Raw genomic sequence first — 22791 nt, 5'->3', positions numbered from 1 at the left:
ATTGGCCATAAAAATAAGCAATCAAAGTGGGGGGACTTATGAATTTTGCTGCAACATGAGCCATATTTTTCCAGAAATCTCTCTAGGGATCTCTGACAGTGACAGATTTTTTAAAAATACTAAAGGCAGGGGAACTTAAGAACATCAAAGAGTAAGAAAAACACTGTACAGGGAATCAGTATTACCCTTGCACCCCAGTTTAATTGTTGATGCAGTTTCTTCACTTTTGTAGGGGCCAATGAGTTTCCTCATTCTTGTCCTCACACAGAAGAAACCCATTGACCCTTGCAGGGACCCATCAGTTTTTTTTTCTTTTTTTACTCTGTGCCAAACTCTCAGTCCTTACTGACAGTGATTCCACAGAGTCTTAATTATCTAGATCCTTGTGATACTAGATTAGATAGATAGATAGATAGATGATAGATAGATAGATGATAGAGAGATAGAAAGACAGATGATAGGTAGATAGATGATAGATAGACAGACAGATAGATAGATAGATAGATAATAGATATATGATAGGGATTTGGTGTGGGAAAATAGGGATAATTGGAGGTAGAATCTTCTTGTTGAAGTATCCTCATCCTGTAGGTACCAGTATCAGTTTATGGGCTTCTGAATTAAAAAAAAATGGAACTAGTCATGATTTTAATTTTAATGACCGAAACCCCTAATTCTAGGGCGTTCCTATATATGTCCTTTTCTTCAATGCCTTTAGTATCCTTGTTCCACTACTCCACTAATGAGACTTTCCCTTCTTTTGCATATATTAGGTCCACTTCTCAGAGGAGAGGTTGGTGATATCCTAACTGTGGTGTTCAAGAATAATGCCAGCCGCCCCTACTCTGTGCATGCCCATGGAGTGCTAGAATCAAGTACTGGTTGGCCACTGGCTGCTGCACCTGGTAAGTGAGAACACAAAGTTGAAGGGACAAAGGTTGTGTAGCACTTCGGCTTCAGTCCCCTGGCTTGCTCCTTTTTCTTTCTTTTTAATTGCTCTTTGAGAACTTAAATAAGAGTATTAACCAGGACAAAGTCACAGCCTGAATTTGTCTCTATGAAATACTCATTTTAAATCTCAGAACAGGGTACATATCTTAGGTCTTTAGTTTGACCAGACATCCTTAATACTGGCCACACGTGGAGCCTTGTACTAGAAATGTTGATACCACAAAATATAAAAGATATTGTAAATGCACATAATATATTCTATACATGCCAGATTTCTTTTTTAAAGATTTTATTTATTTTATTAGACTGAGAAAGAGAGCACAAGCAGGGGGAGCAGCAGGCAGAGGCAGAGGGAGAAGCAGACAAACCACTGAGCGGAGAGTCTGATGTGGGGCTTGATCCCAGAACCATGGGATCTTGACCTGAGCCAAAGGCAGACGCTTCACTAACAGCAACCCAGGCACCCCAGGTTTACTTTTTTAAGTTTTTATTTAAATTCCAGTTAATTGGGATGCCTCGGTGGCTCAGTCTGTTAACTGGCTACCTTTGGCTCCGGTCATGATCCCAGGGTCCTGGGACAGAGTCCCGCATTGGGCTCCTTGCTCCATGGGGAGCCTGCTTCTCCCTCTGCCTGCCGCTCTCCCTGCTTGTGCTCTCTCTCTGATAAATAAATAAATAAATAAATAAATAAATAAATAAATAAATAAAATCTTAAATAAAATCTTAAAAAAATTATTCCAGTTAGTTAACATGCCGTGTAATGTTAGTTTCAGGTGTACATTATAGTGATTCAGCACTTCCATATATCACCCCGTGCTCATCATGACAAGTACACTCATAAACCCCATCACCTTTTTAACCCGCCTCCCCACACACCTCCCCTCTGGGAGCCATCACTTTGTTTTCCATAGTTAAGAGTCTGTTTCACGGTTTGCCTCTCTTTTTGTCCCTTTGCTAATTTGTTTCTAAATTCCACATGAGTGAAATAATATACTATTTGTCTTTCTTTGGATGACTTATTTCATGTACCATAATGCTCTCTAGCTCCATTCATGACTTTGCAAATGACAAGATTTCACTCTTTTTTATGGCTGAGTAATATTCTCTCTCTCTCTCTCTCTCTCTGTGTGTGTGTGTGTGTGTGTGAGTGTGTGTGTGTGTGTACATCTTCTTTATCCATTCATCAGGTGATACACATTTGGGCTATTTCCATAATCTGGCTATTGTAGATAATACTGCTATAAACATCAGAGTGCATGTATCCCGTTGAATTAGTGTTTTTGTATTCTTTGGGTAAATACATAATAGAGCAATTGCAGGATCATAGGGTAGATCGATTTTTAACTTTTTAAATTTTGTTTTGTTTTAAAGAGGGAGGGAGGGACAGAAGGAGAGATAGATAGAGAATCTTAAGCAGGCTCCATGTCCAACACAGAGCCCAACATGGGGCTGGATCTCACAACCCTGAGATCATGACCAGGGCGAAAATCAAGAGTTGGATGCTTAACCAACTGAGCCACCCATGTGCCCCCTATTAACTTTTTGAGGAACCTCCATACTGTTTTCCAGTTTTCCAGACTGACTGCACCAGTTAGGATTCCCACCAACAGTGTAAGAGGATTCCAGATTCTTCACATCCTTGCTAACAGCTGCTGCTTCTTCTGTTGTTGAATTTAGCCAATCTGACTGGTGTGAAGTGCTATCTCATTTTAGACTTGACTTGTATTTCCCTGAAAAATGATAATGAGGATCTCTTCATGTGTCTGTTGGCTATCTAGATATCTTCTTTGGAAAAATGCCTATTCATGACTTCTGCCCATTTTTATTTTTATTTTTTTATTTAATTTTATTATGTTACATTAGTAACCATACAGTACATCATTAGATTTTGACAGAGTGTTCCATGATTTATTATTTTTGAATAACAACCAGTGATGGACCAACACCCTTGGTGATCACGGCTCCATGGAATACATGCCCTTCTTAATACCCATCACCCGGCTAACCCATCCCCCGACCCCCTTCCCCTCTAAAACCCTCAGTTTGTTTCTCAGAGTCCATAGCCTCTCATGTTTGTCTACCCCTCCGATTCCCCCCCTTCATTTTTCCCTTCCTTCTCCTAATGTCCTCCATACTATTCCTTATGTTTCACAAATAAGTGAAACCCTATGATAATTTACTTTCTCTGCATGACTTATTTCACTTAGCATAATCTCCTCCAGTCCCATCCATGTTGATGTAAAAGTTGGGTATTCATCCGTTCTGATGGCTGAGTAATATTTCATTGTATATATGGACCACATCTTCTTTATCCATTCATCTGTTGAAGGGCATCTTGGCTCTTTCCAGTTTGGCTATTGCGGACATTTCTGCTATGAAAATTGGGGTGCATATGACCTTTCTTTTTACTACATCTGTGTCTTTGGGGTAAATACCCAGTAGTGCAATTCCTGGGTCATAGGGTAGCTCTGTTTTTAGTTTTTTGAGGCACCTCCACACTGTTTTCCAAAGTGGCTGTACTAACTTGCATTCCCACCACCAGTGTAAGAGGGTTCCCCTTTCTCCACAACCTCTCCAAAATTTGTTGTTTCTTGCCATGTCAATTTTTGCCCTTCTAATTGCTGTAAGGTGGTATCTCAATGTGGTTTTGATTTGAATTTCCCTGATGGCTAATGATGATGAACATGTTTTCATGTGTCTGTTAGCCATTTGTATGTCTTCTTTTGCAAAGTGTCTGTTCATGTCTTCTGCCCATTTTTTGACTTGATTACTTGTTTTTTGGGTGTTGAGTTTGAGAAGTTCCCTATAGATCTTGGATATCAGCCCTTCATCTGTAGTGTCATTTGCAAAAATCTTCTCCCATTCTGTGTGTTGCCTCTTTGTTTTGTTGGCTGTTTCCTTTGTTGTGCAGAAGCTTTTTATCTTGATTAAGTCCCAAAAGTTCATTTTCCCTTTTGTTTCCCTTGCCTTTGGAGATGTATCTTGAAAGAAGTTGCTCTGGCCGATGTCAAAGAGGTTACTGCCTATGTTCTCCTCTAGGATTTTGATGGATTCCTGTCTCACATTGAGATCTTTCATCCATTTTGAGTTTATCTTTGTGTATGGAGTAAAAGAATGGTCGAGTTTCATTCTTCTGTATATAACTGTCCAATTTTCCCAGCACCATTTATTGAAGAGACAGTCTTTCTTCCATTGAATATTTTCTCCTGCTTTGTTGAAGATTATTTGACCATAGAGGTGAAGGTCCATATCTGGGTTCTCTATTCTGTTCCATTGGTCTATATGTCTGTTTTTGTGCCAGTACCATGCTGTCTTGGTGATCACGGCTTTGTAATATAGCTTGAATTCAGGCAACGTGGTGCCCTCAGCTTTGTTTTTCTTTTTCAACATTTCCTTGGCAATTTGGGGTCTTTTTTGATTCCATACAAATTTTAAGATTGTTTGTTCCAGCACTTTGAAAAATGTCATTGGAATTTTGATCGGGATGGCGTTGAAGGTATAGATTGCTCTGGACAGCATAGACATTGTAACAATGTTTCTACTTCTGATCCATGACAATAGATTGTTTTTCCATCTTTTTGTGTTTTCTTCAATTTCTTTCCTGAGTGTTCTGTAGTTCCTAGAGTATAGGGGTATAGATCCTTTACCTCTTTGGTTAGTTTTCTTCCAAGGTATCTTATGGTTTTTGGTGCTATTGTAAATGGAATCGATTCTCTAATTTCTCTTTCTACAGTTACATTGTCAGTGTATAAGAAAGCAACTGATTTCTGTGCATTGGTTTTGTATCCTGCCACATTACTGAATTGCTGTATGAGTCCTAGTGGTTTGGGGGAGGAGTCTTTTGGGTTTTCCACATAAAGTATGTCACCTGCAAAGAGAGAGTTTGACTTTCTCTTTGTCAGTTTGAATATTTATTTCTTTTTGTTGTCTGATTGCTGTTGCTAGGACTTCTACTACTATGTTGAAGAATAGTGGCACGAGTGGGTATCCTTGTCGTGTTCTTGATCTTAAGGGAAAGGCTCTCAGCTTTTCCCCATTGAGAATTATTTTCACTGTGGGTTTTCTGTAGATGGATTTTATGAAATTGAGGAATGTTCCCTCTATCCCTATACTCTGAAGAGTTTTAATCAGGAAAGGATGCTGTATTTTGTCAAATGCTTTTTCTGCAATTGAGAGGCCCATATCATTTTTCTCTCTCCTATAATCAGTGTATTCTATCACATTGATTGATTTGTGAATGTTGAACTAACCTTGCATCCCAGGGAAAAATCCCACTTGGTCGTGGTGGATGATCCTTTTAATGTACTGTTGGATGCTATTAGCTAGGATTTTGTTGAGGATTTTGGAATCCATATTCATCAGGGATATCATTCTGAGATTCTCCTTTTTGATGGGATCTTTGCCTGGTTTGGGGATCAAGGTAGTGCTGGCATCACAGAATGAGTCTGGAAACTTTCCTTCTGTTTCTATTTTTTGAAACAGCTTCAGGAGAATAGGCATTATTTCTTCTTTGAATGTTTGGTAGAATTCCCCAGGGAATCAATCAGGCCCTGGACTCTTGTTTTTTGGGAGGTTTTGCTCACTGATTCAATCTTGTAACTGGTTATTGGTCTATTCAGGTTCTCAATTTCTTCCTGTTTCAGTCTTGGTAGTTTATAGCTTTCCTGGAAGGCATCCATTTCTTCTAGGTTGTTCAGTTTATCGGCATATAGTTGTTGATAATAATTTCTAATAATTGTTTCTCTTTCCTTGGTGTTAGTTGTGATCTCTCCCCTTTCATTCATAATTTTATTAATTTGGGTCCTTTCTGTTTTCTTTTGGATAAGTCTGGCCTGTGGTTTATCGATCTTATTAATTCTTTCAAAGAACCAGCTTCTGGTTTCCTTGATCTGATCTACTGTTTTTCTGGTTTTTAATTCATTGGTCTATGCTCTATTATTAATTACTTATCTTCTAATGTGTGGCTTAGGCATCACTTGTTGCTTTTTCTCTAGTTCTTTAAGATAGAGTTAGTTGGTGAATTCAGAATTTTTCTTTTTTTTTTTTTTTTTTTGAGTGAGGCTTGGATGGCTATGTATTTCCCCCTTAGGACCGCCTTTGCAGTATCCCATAGGTTTTGGATCGATGTGTTTTCTTTCTCATTGGTTTCCATGAATTGTGTAACTTCTTCTTTGATTTCTTGGTTGACAGAAACATTCTTAAGCAGAGTGGCATTCAGCTTCCAAGTGTTTGAATTTCTGCCAAATTTTTTCTTCTGATTGAGTTCCAGTTTTAAAGCATTATGGTCTGAGAAAATGCAGGGAATAAACTCAGTCTTTTGGTATCGTTTGAGACCTGTATTGTGACCCAGCATGTGGTCTATTCTGGAGAAAGTTCCATGTGAGCTCAAGAAAAATGAGTATTCTGTTGTTTTAGGGTGGAATATTTTGTATATATCTATGAGGTCGATCTGGTCCAGTGTGTCATTCAAAGCTCTTGTTTCTTTGTTGATTTTTTGCTTAGATGATCTGTCTATTGCTGAGAGTGCAGTATTGAGGTCTCCGACATTTAACGTATTATTATCAACATGACTCTTTATTTTCATTAAGAGTTGGCTTATGTAGTTGGCTTCTCCCATGTTGGGGGCATATTTACAATTGTTAGGTCTTCTTGTTGGATAGACACTTTAAGAATGATGTAATGTCCTTCTGTGTGTCCAACTACAGTCTTTGGCTTAAAATCTAATTTGTCTGATATGAAAATTGCTACCCCAGCTTTCTTTTGATATCCATTGGTATGGACGATGGATCTCCATCCCTTCACTTTCATCCTGGATGTATCTTTGGGTTCAAAATGTGTCTCTTATAGACAGTATATGGATGGGTCCTGTCTTTTTATCCAGTCTGCAACCCTGTGTCATTTTATGGGAGCATTAGGCCATTCATGTTGAAAGTGATTATTGAAAGATATGAATTTATTCTCATCATGTTGCCTGTGAAGTACTTGTTTCTACAGATTGTAAATTTCCTTTCTATATCACTCTTGGGGTCTTTCTCCTTTTATAGAACCCCCCTTAATATTTCTTGCAGGGCTGGCTTAGTGGTCACATATTATTTCAGCTTCTGCAAGTCCTGGAAGCTCTGTACCTCTCCATCTATTCTAAATGACAGCCCCCAGATAAAGTATTCTTGGCTGCATGTTCTTCTCATTTAGTACCCTGAATATGTCTTGCCAGCCCTTTCTGGCTTGCCAGGTCTCTATGGATAGGTCTGACGTTATTCTGATGTTCCTCCCTCTGTACGTAAGGAATCTCTTCCCCCTAACTGCCCTTAAGATGGTTTTCTTGGTTCTAAGGTTTGTGAGTTTTACTATTACATGCTGCGTGTTTTCCTTGATCTTGGGAGGGGTCCTCTCTGCCTCTAGGACACGAATGTTTGTTTCATTCCCCAGATTAAGGAAGTTCTCAGCTACGATTTGCTCAAATCTATCTTCTAGTCCTCTCTCTCTCTCCACCCCCTCAGGGATTCCAATAATTCTGACATTGGAGCGTTTCATGGTGTCATTTACTTCTCTCATTCTGTTTTCATGGATTTTAAACTGTTTTTCCTAGGCCTCCTTGTTTTCCTTCTTTTCTATCAGTTTGTGTTCTAGATCACTATTTTGTTCTTCTGCCTCGTTTACCCTCACTGTTAAGAGTGTCTAGATTAGATTGGATCTCATTGATTAAGTTTTGCCAGTTCAGCTTAATTTCTGCCCTTAGAAACTCTATGTTGCCATTAATCTATTTCTCCATTCTAACTATCATCTTCATAACTATTAACTTGAAGTCTATTTCTGACATCTTGCTTATATAGATATCTATTAGTTCTGAGGGAGAGGCCATAGTCTGGGTCTTTTGTTGGGAGTTCCTCCTCCTAGTCATTTTGTTGAGTTGTGGTTGAGGTGATTTACAGTTGAAAATATTAACCACAATCCAGGCAAGGTGTACCCTGGGAATATTTGGAGCAATCGGAAGCCACCACCAAAAAACCCCAACCAAAATGAAACCCAATAATAAGATTTATAAAGTACAAAAAACAAACAAACAAACAAACATAACCCCCAAAAAAAGCTGACAAAAAAAAGGAGAAAGTAAAAGCAGGGTGCAGGGAAGGTGGCTATAATTCCTCTATGCAGGCAAGTAGAGTGTTTCAGCTCTTCCTGGGTGTACTTTGTTCTCTTTGTTAGAGAACCGTACTTCCCAGAGATACAGGGAAATTAAAACTGGTATATATTATACAGGTAGTATTGAGTAGGGAAAAAAGGACTACATCTATATCATCTATCTATCTATCTATCTATCTATCTATCTATCTATCTATCTATCTATCATCTACCTATCTATATGTATATATATATAAAGAAAAAAGTAATGTGTGGAAAAGTTCAAGTTAAAAAGTTACTATGGAATATGTTGTATTAAACATCTGGTTGAAATGATAAGTAAGGAAAAAAAAGAAAACAGAAGAAGCCTAAAAAAGGATTAAAAAAAGAGAGAGAGAATAGTTGTATCTAAAAAATACACAGGCTGTGAGGCAACATCAGGAGCTTAATATACTAATTTTCCCCTGGTGTTGGGGTTTTACAATTTTATGGGGACCTTGGGGCTGTTGTCCTCTTGTTTTTCCAGCTTGTCTTCTGGGGGAGGGGCCTGCCACATTTTTCCGTCAATCCTGCTTGGGCAGAGTTGCCCTGCCCCCTATCAAGGGCCTGGGCTCTGTGGAAACCGGGTTTTTGGGCTTTTGTTCTTTGGCGGCTTTTTGCAACTTTTCAAAGGGTGAGAGCAAAGGAAAATGTCTGCACCCAAACCTCTCCCCAGAGGAGAGAAGCCACAGTCTGCTCCTCTCTGAATCTTCCAGAACACAGTCTCCTGCTCTCTAAGTGCTGCTGAAAACCACAGCCTCTGACAGGCAGTGCGCACCCCCAGTGATCACCTCAGCTGTGGACCTCAGCCCCACTTGTCTCTGCCCCCTGTGCCACCAACATCGCAAGCGAGCCCGGACTGGGCGGGCCCAGGCCACAGCGGGAGCTGTGGCTGGCCCCCGGGTCTGTGGGCACAATTCCAAACTAGGTCCTCTTGAGCATGGGCAGCGAGCGATGGCGGCAGTAGCGGCGCTGGCGGCGGCTGCTTCCAGCCCCATTTCCGCGGGCTCAGGTCCTTGTCGGGTCCTCCCAGACACTTGTGGTGGCGGTGGCACTCCAGTCAGCCCCGGGTTCTCTCTGGCATGGGTTTGGGCTCAGGCAGTGGCTGGCAGCACTGTGACTGCCCGGTCCCAGCGTTTGCCCCTTAAGCCCCTGTGTCCTGTTTGAGCGCTGTTATCAGTCCCTTCCTGTCCCTCGGCCACAGCTCTCCAAGCTATCGCTGGTCCCCAGGCCACAGGCCGCTTTTGCACTGGGGTATTACTTAGCAAAGGCTAGCTTCTGGCGGTCCCCTCCCCCTTCTGTTTATCCTCTGACATCTGTCCAAGCAATCCCAACTTCGTCTTTTCTACCTCTCAACTGATGATCTTCTGCCCCTGTAGAGATCCACACCTATAATCTTGTATCTCGGACTTATTTCATGGGTGTTCAGAGTGGCTTGGTAGATATCTAGCTAAATTCAAGGGACTGTTGAAATGGAGTCCCCCACTCCTCCGCCATCTTGTGAGTACTCTCCTACTCATTTTTAATTGGATTATTTGGTTTTTGGGTGTTGAGTTTTATAAGTTCTCTATATATTTTGGAAACTAGCCACTTATCAGTTGTCATTTGCCAATATCTTATCCCATTCAGTAAGTTGCCTTTTAGTTTTGTTGATTATTTTCTTTGCTGTGCAGAAGTTTTTTATTTTGATGAAGTCCTACAAGTTTATTTTTCCTTTTGCTTTCCTTGTCTGAAAAGATATATCTAGAAAGAAGTTGCTACAGCCAATATTGAAGAAGTTACTTGCTCTACTCTATTCTAGAATTTTTATGGTTTTAGCTCTCACATTAAGGTCTTTAATCTATTTTGAATTTATTTTTGTGTATGGTGTAAGTGGTCCAATTTCATTCTTTTTCATGTTATTGTCCAGTTTTCCCATTTGTGGAAGACATTCTTTATGCCACTGTATATTCTTTCCTACTTTGTCAAAGGTTAATTGCCCAAACAGTTATGGCTTCATTTCTGGGTTTTCTAGTTTGTTCTAATGAACAATGTGCCTAATTTTGTACCAGTACCATACTGTTTGAATTACTGCAGCTTTGTAATATAACTTGAATTCTGGCATTGTGATGCCTCCAGCCTTGCTATTCTTTTTCAACGTTGCTTTGGCTGTTTGGGGTCTGTGGTGGTTCCATACAAATTTTAGGATTGGTTGTTTTAGCTCTGTAAAAAACACTGGTGATATTTTGATAGGGATTGCATAAAATGTGTAGATTGTTTTGGGTAGTGATATTTTAACAATATTTATTCTTGCAACACATGAGCATATATTGTCTTTCCATTCCTTTGTGTCATCTTCAATTTCTTTCATCAGTGTTCTATAGTTTTCAGAGTAATGGACTTTTACCTCTTTGGTTAGATTTATTCCTAGGTATCTTATGGGGCTTGGTGCAATTGGAAATGGGATTGATTCCTTAATTTCTCTTTCTGCTGTTTCATTGTGCAACAGATTTCTGTACCTTGATTTTGAATCCTGTGAGTTTACCAAATATATCAGTTCTAGACATTTTTTTGGTGGAGTCTTGGGTTTTCTATATATAGTTATCATGCAGTCTGCAACTAGTGGAAGTTTTATTTCTTCATTACTGATTTGGGTGTCTGTTATTACTCTTTGTTGTCTGATTGCTGAGGCTAGGAGTTTTAGTACTATGTTAAATAACGGTGGTGAGAGTGGACATCCCTATCTTGTTCCTAACTGTAGAGGAAAAATTCTCAGTTTTTCCACAATGAGGATGATATTAGCTGTGGGTTTTTCATATATGGCCTTTATTATATTGAGGTATGTTCCCTCTAACCCTACTTTGCTGAGGGTCTTTATCATGAATGGATACTGTACTTTGTCAAATGCCTTTTCTTCATTTAGTGAAATGATCATATGGCTCTTATCATTTCTTTTATTAATGTGATGAATCATATTGATTGATTTGTAAATATTGAACCACACTTGTAACCCAGGAGTAATTCCAGTTGATTGTGTTGAATGATTTTTTTAATGTATTATTGGATTTAGTTTGCTAGTATTTTATTGAGGATTTTTGCATCTGTGGTCATCAGGGATATTGGCCTGTAGTTCTCTTTTTTAGTAGTGTCTTTATCTGGTTTGGTATCAGGGTAATGCTGGCATCTTAGAATTAATTTGGAAGTTTTCCTTCCATTCCTAGTTTTTGGAATAGTTTCAGAAGAGTATATATTAACTCTTCTTTACATGTTCAGTAGAATTTACCTGTGAAGCCATCTGGTCTTTGACTTTTGTTTGTTGGGAGTTGTTTTCTTTTTAAGATTTTATTTTTAAGTAATCTCTACACCCAATGTGGTACTCTAATGTACAACCCTGAGATCAACAGTTGCATGCTCTACCAACTGAGTCAGCCAGGAGCCCCCTGTTAGGTGTTTTTTGATTATGGATTCAATTTATTTGTTGGTAATCAGTCTGTTTAAGTTTTCTATTTCTTTCTGTTTCAGTATTTGTAATTTATATATTTCTAGGAATTTATCTAATTCTTCCAGGTTGTCCAATTTGTTGGTATATAATCTTTCATAATATTTTCCTATATTTATTTGTATTTCTGTGGTGTTGGTTTTTATTTTTTCTCTCCTTTGTGATTTTAAATATTTGGTTCTTTTGTCTTTTATTTTTGGTAAGTCTGGATAGTGGTTTATAATTTTTTTTTAATTTTTTCAAAGAACCACTGCCTGGTTTCATTCATCTGTTTTATTGTTTGTTTTTTTTTTAGCTTCTATATCATTTATTTCTGCTCTAATCTTTATTATATCCTCCCTTCTACTGGCTTTAGGCTTTGTTTATTCTTCTTCTAGTTCTTTTAGGTGCAAAGTCAGGTTGTTTATTTGAAAATTTTCTTGCTTTTTGAGGTAGTCTTGTGTTGTTACAGCCCTCTTAGGACCTCTTAGGTCCCTCTTCGGACCACTTTTGCTGCATCCCAAAGTTTTTGGACTGTCATGTTTTCATTTTCATTTGTTACCATGTATCTTTTTTAAAATTTATTCTTTGATTTCCTGGTTTACACATTCATTGTTTAGTAACATGTTATTTAGCCTCCATGTAGTTGTGGTCTTTGCAGATTTTTTCTTCCTTATTTTTTAAAGATTTTATTTATTTATTTGACAGAGAGATAGAGAGAGAGCACAAGTAGGCAGAGTGGCAGGCAGAGGGAGAGGGAGAAGCAGGCTCTCCACCGAGCAGGGAGCTGGACATGGGGCTCGATCCCAGGACCCCAGGATCATGACCCGAGCCAAAGGCAGCCGCCCAACCAACTGAGCCACCCAGGTGCCCCTGCAGGTTTTTTCTTGTGGTTGACTTCTAGTTTCATAGCATTATGGTCAGAAAAGTTGCATTGTATGACTTCAATCTTTTTGTATTTGTTGAGGCCTTATTTGTGATCTAATATGTGATCTTTCCTGGAGAATGTTCCATGTGTACTTGAAAGTAATGTGTATTCTGCTGTTTTAGGATAGAATGTTTCGAGTATATCTATTATGTCCATTTGATCCAGAGTGTCCTTCAGATCCATTGTTTCCTTGTTCATTTTCTGTTTAGATGATCTCTCCACTGGTGTAAGTGAGGTGTTAAAATCCCCTACTGTTACTGTATTATTATCAATTAGTTCCTTTATTTTTGTTATTGTTTTATACATTTGGATGCTCCCATGATGGGTGCCTAAATACTTACAATTGTTATATATTCTTGTTGGATTATCCCCTTTATTATGATATACTGCCCTTCTTCATCTCTTGTTACAATCTTTGCTTTCAAGTTTAGTTTGTCCAATAGAAGTATTGATACCCCTGGTTTCTTTTACTATTCATTTGTATGATAAGTGTTTCTCCATCCCCTCCCTTTCAATCTCTAGGTGTCTTTATAACTAAAATGAATTTCTTGTAGGCAGCATATAGATGGGTGTGTTTTTTTATCCATTCTGACACCCTATATGCTTAGATTGGAATCTTTAAGGCATTTACATTCAAAGTAATTATTGATAGATATGTACTTATTGTCATTTTATTACTTCTTTTGTTGTTTCTGGAGATGTTCTCTGATCCTTTTTTGTCTTTATCTTTTTTGTGTTTTGCTGTTTTTATTTAGTGATATTTTTGGATTTTTTCTCTTTATTCTTTGCATGTTTATTAGTGGTTTTTGATATATGGTTACCATTATGTTGTATATAACCTCTTCTGGAAATAGTCTATATTAAGTTGATGGTCATTCAAGTTTGAACCCATTCTTTACTCGTCTCCTCCATACATTTCAGGTGTATGCTATTATATTCTATATCCTTTTTGTGTGTGTCAGTTCCTTCACTGATTTTTTACAGAAATATTCATTTTTACTGCTTTTGTGTTTCCTGCCTTTATGCTGTCACTTTGGGTTTCTCCTTTGCATTCAAGGCATCCCCTTTAATATTTCTTCCAGGGGTGATTTAGTGATCATAAACTTCTTTAGTTTTTGTTTGTCTGGGAAACTCTCTCTCCTTCTTTTTTTATTTTTTGCATTTAATTTTATTTTTCAAATTTTTTATAATTTAAATCTAATTTAATTAACATTACTGTATTTTTAGTTTCAGAGGTAAAATTTAGTGATTTATCAGTTGCATATAACACCCAGTGCTCATTACTTCAAGCGTCCTCCTTAATGTCCATCACCCAATTACTCCATCCCCAGCCACCTCCCCTCCAGTAACCCTCAGTTTGTTTCCTATAGTTAAGAGTTTCTTATGGTTTGCCTCCCTCTCTGTTTTCATCTATTTTATTTTCCTTCCTTTCCCCTATGTTCATCTGTTTTTTTTTTAAGATTTTATTTATTTATTTGACAGAGAGAGAGACAGTGAGAGAGGGAACACAAGCAGAGGGAGTGGGAGAGGGAGAAGGAGGCTTCCCGTGGAGCAGGGAGCCTGACACGGGGCTTGATCCCAGGTCCCTGGGATCATGACCTGAGCTGAAAGCAGATGCTTAATGACTGAGCCACCCAGGCGCCCCTCATCTGTTTTGTTTCTTAAATTCCACATATGAGTGAAATCATATGGTATTTTTCTTTCTCTGACTTATTTCACTTAGTGTAATACACTCTAGTTCCATCCACATCATTGCAAATGGCAAGATTTCATTCTTTGTGATGGCTGAGTAATACTCCATTGTATATATATACCACATCTTCTTTATCCATTCATCTGTCAATACACATCTGGGCTCTTTCCATAATTTGGCTGTTATAGATAATTCTGCTACAAACATCAAGGTGCATGTTTCCCTTCAAATTAGTATTTTTGCATTCTTTGGGTAAATACCTAGTAGTGTGATTGCTGGATCATAGGATATTTCTACTTTTAACTTTTTGAGGAACTTCCATACTGTTTTCCAGAGTGGCTGCACCAGTTTGCATTCCCACCAACAGTGTAAGAGGGTTCCCCTTTCTCTGCATCCTTGCCAACATCTGTTGTTTCCTGAGTTGTTCATTTTAGACATTCTGACTGGTGTGAGGTGGTATCTCATTGTGGTTTTGATTTGTATTTCCCTGATGCTGAATGATGTTGAGCATTTCATGAACAGACATTTCTCCAAGGAAGACATACAAATCTCCTTCTCTTCTGAATGATAGCCTTGCTGGATAAAATATTCCTGGCTGAAGATTTTCCCCATTCATCACTTTGAATATATCATGCCACTTCTTCTGGCTTGCCAGGATTCTGTTGAAAAATCTCTGGCTTTCCTTATGAGTTTTCCCTTGTAAGTTAAGGACTTCTTTTGTCTTGCTGCTTTTAAAATTTTTATTTATCACTGTATTTTGCCAAGTTAATTACAGTATGTCTTGGTGTTGTCCTGCTTTAGTTGATTTTGATGGGCATTCTCTACACCTCTTGGATTTAGATGTCATTTCTTTCCCCCAGATAAGGGAAGTTTTCAGCCATTGTTTCTTCAAATAAATTTTTTGCCCCCTTTTCTCTCTTCTCCTTGTGGGACTCCTGTAATATGAATATTATCACATTAGATGGAGTCATTGAGTTCCCTAAGTTTATTCTCCTGTTGCATAATCCTTTCTCTCTTTTGTTCAGCTTCATTACTTTCCATTATTTTGTCTCCTAGGTCACAAATTCATTCCTCTGCTTTTTCTAGCCTGCTGTTCATTGCATCAAATGTGTTTCTAATCTTGTTTATTGTACTCTTTATCTCTGATGGATTTTTTTTAACTCCTATCTCTGTGGTAAGGGTCTCACTGATGTCTTCTATTCTTTTCTCATGCCCAGTGAGTACCCTTATAAACATTGCTTTAAATTCTTTATCAGGTATGTTACTTATATCTGTTTTGCTTAGATCTCTGGCTGTGGCCTATCTTTCTCTTTCATATGGGATAAATTCCTCTTTCTTCATGTTTTGTCTAAGTGTCTGCCTTCTTCTATGTTTTCAAAAAGCCTGTTACGTCTCCTGCCTCTGAAAGTAATGTCCCTGTGAAGAAGATGTTATGTACTGCCTGGTGCTACAGGGAGTGTCTCTGGTGTGTGCTTTATGCACCCTGCTGTTGTGCTTTGGCTGTTCTTTCCTTCAGGCCAGTCTGTAGAGGTTTTCCTTGCCTGCTGTGAGTAGTGTTTGGTTCTGGCCTGAATGTGTTGAGTTTTAATTAGGTGTTCTCTGATCTGCTTGTGAAATGAGTCCTGTCACCACCTTGACAGGAAGTGAGGCCCTGCAAACTCTCTGGTCAGGAGACATGGTGTGGGCAGGTGTTTGTGCTGGTCTTCTTGGGGAAGAATACAGGTGGCGGGCCTTGGTGTAAACAAGTTAGACAGCTAGTATTGATGCTATGTTGCTTCCCACAGGTGTCTCTGTGTTTATACTGAGGGGTAGGGGAGGAAGATGGTGCTGGCCAGCTCCTTTGTTCCTGGAGAGGTGTCTCCCTGAACATTGACTCTCAGGGACACATTCTGAGAAGACCAAATTATCTCCCCACTCTGTGCCCCAGGCCTTTTACAGATAGCTCGTTCCATGCTGTCTGCCCCAGAATTGTTTGCCTGCTTTCTCTCCAGGAACAACGCAGTGCCCTCCAGACTCTATCCCAGCCAAACCCACTGACCTTTAAAGCTTTAAGGTCTGGTGATTGTTAGAACTCTCAAAATTCAGCCCCTCTCATTTTCCAAGTCAATGGCTTTGGGGAAATATTCTTGTGAATTCTCTACATGCTCCTCTCTCTCTCACTCTTCTTCCTCCCCTCCATAGCAGCTGTGGTCCAATTTCCCCTTAACCATGTTTCCACACTTCCCACCTTCTTTGATGTGGCCTCTCCTCTCCCTTTAGTTGTGAATTCTGTTCTGTCAGACTTTAGGTCAGTGTCTGGGGTATTTAGGTTGATTTCATAGTTATTGTATTCATGGGACAAAGTGAGCCTAGGATTCTCCTACTCTGCCACCATCTTCCTGCTCCTTAGAATTCAAAATAGTGAAATATCATTTCAAAAATGTTCCCATTTTGAATGGGGTTTTTGTTTTCATATTGTTGAATCGAGAATTCTTTGTGTATTCTGGATACAGAGGTGAAAGCTTGGCTACTATGGTCAGAACAGGCCCTTCTGAGAAAGTGATGTTTGGACTGATACTTGAATGATAAATAGGAATGAGCCATATTAAGAAAATTTCAGAACAGCTTGAATCACAAATGTAAATAGCTTGAAACAGGAATAATCTCAGTGTGTTTGAGAAGTAAAAAGGAGGCAGCATAGCTATAGCATACTGAGCATTATGGATAAGAGTAGGAAATGAATTTGGAGAGATGAACAAAAATCAGAGATATTATGTCATGTCTTGCAATTCATAGTAAGGAGTTTTTATTTCATTGTAATTGTAATGGAAAGCTGTTGCAAGGGTGTAGCATTGTCTACTTTATGTTTTAAAAGATTTCATTTGTGTTTATGTGGGACATGTGTTACGGGAGGGACCATTTAGCTATCTATTATGGTTGTACAGGTGACAGAAGATGATGGTCTATACTAGGGTAGTAGCTGAGGAGACAAATTGAAGTGGATGGATGGGGATATATTTCTTAGGTAGATCCCTCAGAACATGCTGATGGATATGAGATATGGGGGGAAAGAATAAAAAATAACTCCTGATTTTTTTCTTGAACAACTGGTTTCACTACTGAGATAGGAGGAGTAGATTTGAGAGAGAAGTCAAAGATGTATTTTTGATATGTTGAGTTTGAGATAAAAATTAAACAACTTAGTGTCAAGTAGGCAGTTGAAAAAAGAGCCTAAAACTCAGTGGAGAGGTTGAAGGATGGATTAGGTAAAGAGAATAGCATCATCAAAGCACCGAGCTGTGAAAGTATGGGATATATGCTCAGAGGTAAATAATTAAGTTTGGCCAGTGTCCTTTGTGCAGAAGTAGGAAGAGTAAGAAGTAGGCTACAAGATAAACTAGGGCTGAGTTAGAAAGGGCTTAGATGTTTAGATGAAGTGTTTAGACTTCATTCTTTGGGTATAAGGGAGCCATTAAAATTTTGAACAGAAAGTGACTTGAAAAAGAGAGGTTTGGAAAGAATTGATATCACATAGCAAAAACAATCTTCAAAAAGAGTAACAAAGTTGGAGAAGTTACACTTACCAGTTTCAAAACTTACTATAAAGCTATAATAATCAAGACTTTTGGTAATGGCATAAAGATATATAGATTAATGGAATAGGATTGAGAGTACAGAAATAAACCCTCATATTTATGGTCAATTAATTTTTAACAAGGGTGCCAAGACTATTTAATTGAGAAATAATAGTTTTTTCAAGACTATTTAATTGAGAAATAATAGTTTTTTCAACAAATGATGCTGAGACATAGTAGATATCAACATGCAAAACAATGGAATTGGACTCCCTACCTCTCACCATAAAGAAAAACTAACTCAAAATGGATCAAACACCTAAATATAAGAGCCAAAGCTACAAAACTTTTAAAAGAAAACATAAAAATTTGTGACCTTGAGTTAGAAAATGATTCTTAGATACAACACTAAAAGCACACGTGACTAAATAATAAGTAAATAAACTGGACTTCCTCAAAATTAAGTTTTTGTGCTTCACAGTATACCATCAAGAAAGTGAAAAGTGGCAGCTACTTCTGGGTGGAGTGGAGCAGCAATGGTTCCTTCTGAGTAAGGGAGCCATAGAAGAGCTGGCTACTTTGGGGGGCTCAACAATAGCAGCTCCTTGTGTTGAGGATCAGTGCAGTAGTGGCTTCTACTTTGGGAGAACAGTGAAGTGGTGGCTCCTTGTGGGGGGACAGAATGTCTGTGGCTCTTTGGGTGGGGAGTTAAAGCAGCTTCTTCTTGGTGGGGTATGTGGAGCACTAGCAGCTCCTCCTGGGGTAATGCAGAGAAACAATGGCTCCTTCTTCTGGAAAATGCAACATTGAAGGTTCTTTCCTCAGAGGGAATAAGCAGAATGGCAGCAGTTTTTTTCTGGGTGTGGAGCATGGAATGGTAGCAGCTTCTTCTTGGGAGGATGCCGTGGTGGTATCTCCTTCTAAGGGAGTATAGCAGTAGCAACTCCTTCTCTGAGGAAATACAGCAACAATGACTCCTTGTGGAGCTGGAAGCAAATAACCTGTGACTCACTGGGGGAGGGAAGATGGGAAGTGGCTCCTTAGGGGCTCCCCCTTGGGGCACAAGGTAAGCTTTGAGGCGGCATATAAGCTATAACTTCTTGGGTTGGGGCAGAGTGGTAACGATTCTTGCTTGAAGAAGTGGCAGAGGGTCATGGATTCAAGGCAGCTCAGTCAGCTGGGACCAGTGCCAAGAAAGAATCCCTGGCGGTGGTGGTGAGGGCTGCTGGGGTCCACCTTCTTTTCATTTCTCCCATGAGTGTTCCCCCTTGGTACCAACTACACCAGACAGGGATGATGTAGGTAAGATACTTCCTACACTTTTTTTATATGGCCATGTTCAGGTTTTTGCCCTGCTGGGCTGTTACAATTTCTTCATTATATTCTGAAGCCTTCTTAGAGCTATTTTTGTGGGTATATAGTTGTTTATTCTTTATTTTCCTTATTTTTGTTGTTATTGTGGGAAGAAATTAGCATTAAGACCTCCTTAGTCTATCACTTTGCTGACATCCATCCTGCATAATTGAATTTGTATAAAATACTAAAAAAATGGGCAAATCTATAGAGACATAAAGTGGGTTAGTGGTTGTCCAGGGCTTGCATGAGTGGGTGAGTAGAGAATGATGGCTAAAGAGTGAAGAGATTTTTTTTTTAGTGGTAATGATCTTTTAAAAATTGATTGTGGTGATGTTACAAAATCCTGTGAATATACTAAAAACCTTTAAATGGGTGAGTTGTATGATATGCAAATTATATCTCAATAAAACTGTTATAAAAATTAATATGGCATTAGTTAGAAAATGGATTGGAGAGGACAAAACTTGGAGGCAGAGAAACATGTTAGAGGCGTTTGTAATAGTCCATTTGAGAAAATAAGGGTCTATACTATGGCAGTAGTATTGGGAATTGGAAGAATATTAGCATAGCAATACAACGTATTGTAGAGGTATAATCAATAGAACTTACTATTTGGTTGCATATGGAGTGTGTAAAGGTGGGAAGACAAAGAAAACTAAAGTTTTGAGTCTGGGTAAGGAGAAGGGTTTTGATGTCATTATTAGATACTGGGAACACAGATTAAATTAACAGGTTATGTTTTCAAAGGAGGGAGGTGAATTCAGAACAATTTTAGTTTTTGATGTGTTGTCAAGACAATCTTCAAAAGATGCCCAGTATCTAATTAAAAAAAATTCAGATGGGAGCTTAATGGCAAGGGAGGTCTGGTTAAGTATTTATGAGTCACCAATACATAGATCATAATTGATCTTCCATAGAGAGAGTATGGAGAAAGGAAGAAGGGGACTAGAGACAGAGCCTTGAGGAAACAGCTGAATATAGGAAGCAGCAGCAGGAAAAGAAGAAAAAAGCAGAGCCAAAAAAGGAAGGAGGGAAGACATCTTAGCAGAGAGAACAGTATCAGAACTCCTTTACCAGAGGATTGGACCTGGGCTTTTAAAGATAGTGATAGTAGAAGAGAGGCTGGAGGTGTCTCAGGAGGGAGAAAAGCAGAGTCACAAAAATAAAATGGAGACTGGTATGGAAATAATGGGAAAAGATCTTAAAGGTCTTGAGACTCACCCATCACAGTATTTTGGGGCACCTGAGAATTGGGGAAAAAATTTACATGGCCCAACTGGTAATCCCTATTACCCTTCCTAGGTGAGGTTCTCACTTACCAATGGAACATCCCAGAAAGATCTGGCCCAGGGCCCAATGATTCTGCTTGTGTTTCCTGGATCTATTATTCTGCAGTGGATCCCATCAAGGTAAAGACAATATTGGTTTCCTGGAGGTGAGTCCCGTAAATGGACAGAGCCCAGCCCTGAAATACTGGAGCCCAGAGTTTGGGGAAAATTCCTCAAATATGGGGTTTATTTTAATAGGCAGAAGAAGGAATGAAAGGAATAGGTAGCACCACATATTTGTCCCTAAGGGTTTTCTTCTTTGTTTCTTTGTCTTGGATCCTATAAGTCAATATGCTCTCATTTAAAAAGCCTAGGATTGGTTGTCAAGAAATTCGAGTTTTAGCCCCAAATTTGGTTCACTCTTGTCTTTGGAGTGACTTTAGATGAGTCATTATCTCCCTGTTTCCTCATCTGGAAAATGAGTTTATCTTGGCAACCATTCAGTCAGCTGTCAGCAATCATTTATTGAAAGACTACTACATTTTAGGCATTTTACTTGGTGCTTTGGATGATAAAAATGTAAAGATACATATATCTTGAAGGATCCTTGAAAACCATATGATAGAAAGTGCTATGGGGGGGGTCCATGAGAGAGTGATTACTTCTGCTTGGAGGAGATGCTTAAAGGGAACCTGGAGAAGGCACCACAGTGGAAGCTGCATGTACTTTAAACCTTGAAATCTAAATAGCAGTATACCATAAGATAAGGTATATGGCAGAGAAAAAGGCATTACAGGAAGAAAAAAAAAAAGCATGAGGAAAAGTACTGGGTAGTGAAAGTGCCTTGTGGGTTTGGTGATCAATGGATAGGCCAGCCTAGCTAAAGTAATAAGTTGGATAGTACATCTAACCTGTGTCCCAAGATGGTTATGAGAATGAATTCAGATAACATAGTGGAGGTAAATATATACCTTATAAATGTAAGACATTATGATAAAGTGCTGAACACAGTAGACTTGGATGTCAGCCTTGCACCCTGTAGAGCACTGCTACCCAGGAACAACTCCATTTTTTTTACTATATCCTCCTTTTCCCCATTCTCAGGACATGTATAGTGGCCTGATTGGACCCTTGACCATCTGCCGAAAGGGCACCCTGGAGCCCTATGGAGGACGTAATGACATGGACCGAGAATTTGCCTTGTTATTCTTGATCTTTGATGAGAACCAGTCTTGGTATCTGGAGGAGAATGTAGCAGCCCATGGGCCCCAAGAGCCAGGCCGTGTTAACCTACAAGATGAGACTTTTCTGGAGAGCAATAAAATGCATGGTCTGTAGAAAAGAACATATCCCTTTTCCAAAGAACTCCCCACTAGTTGCGTGGGGGTATATGATAGGCCCATCACTACCTAAGGGAGCATAGTTCTTGAAAGGATGGGAAGGAAGGTAGGAAGGTGGTAAGTGAATAAATTAGAACTGTCTCTTACTATTGTACATTTATATACACAAAGCAGATAAGCAGTCCACATTAGATCAGGTGCCCATAAAGCAAGAGGCTGACTCTGTAAAGTTGTAGTGACACCAACATATTTTAACACACTAGGAAAGGAATATGGAGATTTATGACCCTCAATGTTATCTGGTGAGTTGGCTGCTTATGGCCCCTCTGCTTCAAAATCCTAAGTTTAGTCTCTCAATATCATCTTATTTCTTTACCACTACGGATCTGGGATCTACTTTCTCAATAGATTCCAATATAGACAGATGAAAGACAGCTTGTCTTTTAGTATATTTTCTTTTTTTTAAAGATTTCATTTATTTATTTGAGAGAGAGAGAATGAGAGACAGAGAGCACGAGAGGGAAGAGGGTCAGAGGGAGAAGCAGACTCCCTGCTGAGCAGGGAGCCCGATGTGGGACTCGATCCCGGGACTCCAGGATCATGACCTGAGCCGAAGGCAGTCGCTTAACCAACTGAGCCACCCAGGCACCCGTCTTTTAGTGTATTTTCAAAACAAAGTTTCAATTTACAGATAGAAGCATTGGAGGAGAGAGCCTCAGAGTATAGAATGCTGGATTTATATTACATACAATGAAGAGCTTTTTGATGCTGGGATGAATTTTGGAAGGAAATTGTACATCCAAGCCATCCTTTGTTTCAGAGATCTGTGTATCATTTCACAAACAAGAGAAAATCTGAGTGAGAACTTAAATATACTGAAATGTATGAAGTGATTTCTCACCATCCTTTCTAGTGCAATATTTCTTTGACCTGACCTGAGGATGAGGTGTAGCTTTGATAGTGACTCCAATGGAACTCAAAATTAGTATTTCATTGTCACATAGATTTTAGCTATTTCCCCTTGATGGAGATATAAGTGATTCACATTGGAATAGAAGATTCACAAAATGAACAATGTGAACT

The 22791-nt window shown here is 39.0% G+C and overlaps 1 protein-coding gene across 7 annotated transcripts in view; it reads left to right on the top strand.

The window, feature by feature from the left end:
* Positions 1–22791, top strand: part of HEPH (hephaestin) — an 82394-nt gene that overhangs the window by 47218 nt on the left and 12385 nt on the right. For all 7 annotated transcript variants that reach the window (XM_027609511.1, XM_027609509.1, XM_027609513.1 and 4 more), the window contains 3 exons: positions 774–905; positions 20403–20509; positions 21473–21698. In XM_027609511.1, coding sequence (XP_027465312.1) covers positions 774–905; positions 20403–20509; positions 21473–21698 — 465 coding nt within the window. The remainder of the gene's footprint in view (positions 1–773; positions 906–20402; positions 20510–21472; positions 21699–22791) is intronic.

This window comes from Zalophus californianus, chromosome X, assembly GCF_009762305.2.
Source record: "Zalophus californianus isolate mZalCal1 chromosome X, mZalCal1.pri.v2, whole genome shotgun sequence".
Lineage (NCBI taxonomy): Eukaryota > Metazoa > Chordata > Mammalia > Carnivora > Otariidae > Zalophus > Zalophus californianus.
The sequence above is the reverse complement of the archived record's forward strand: the minus strand, read 5'-3'. Positions and strand labels throughout refer to the sequence as shown.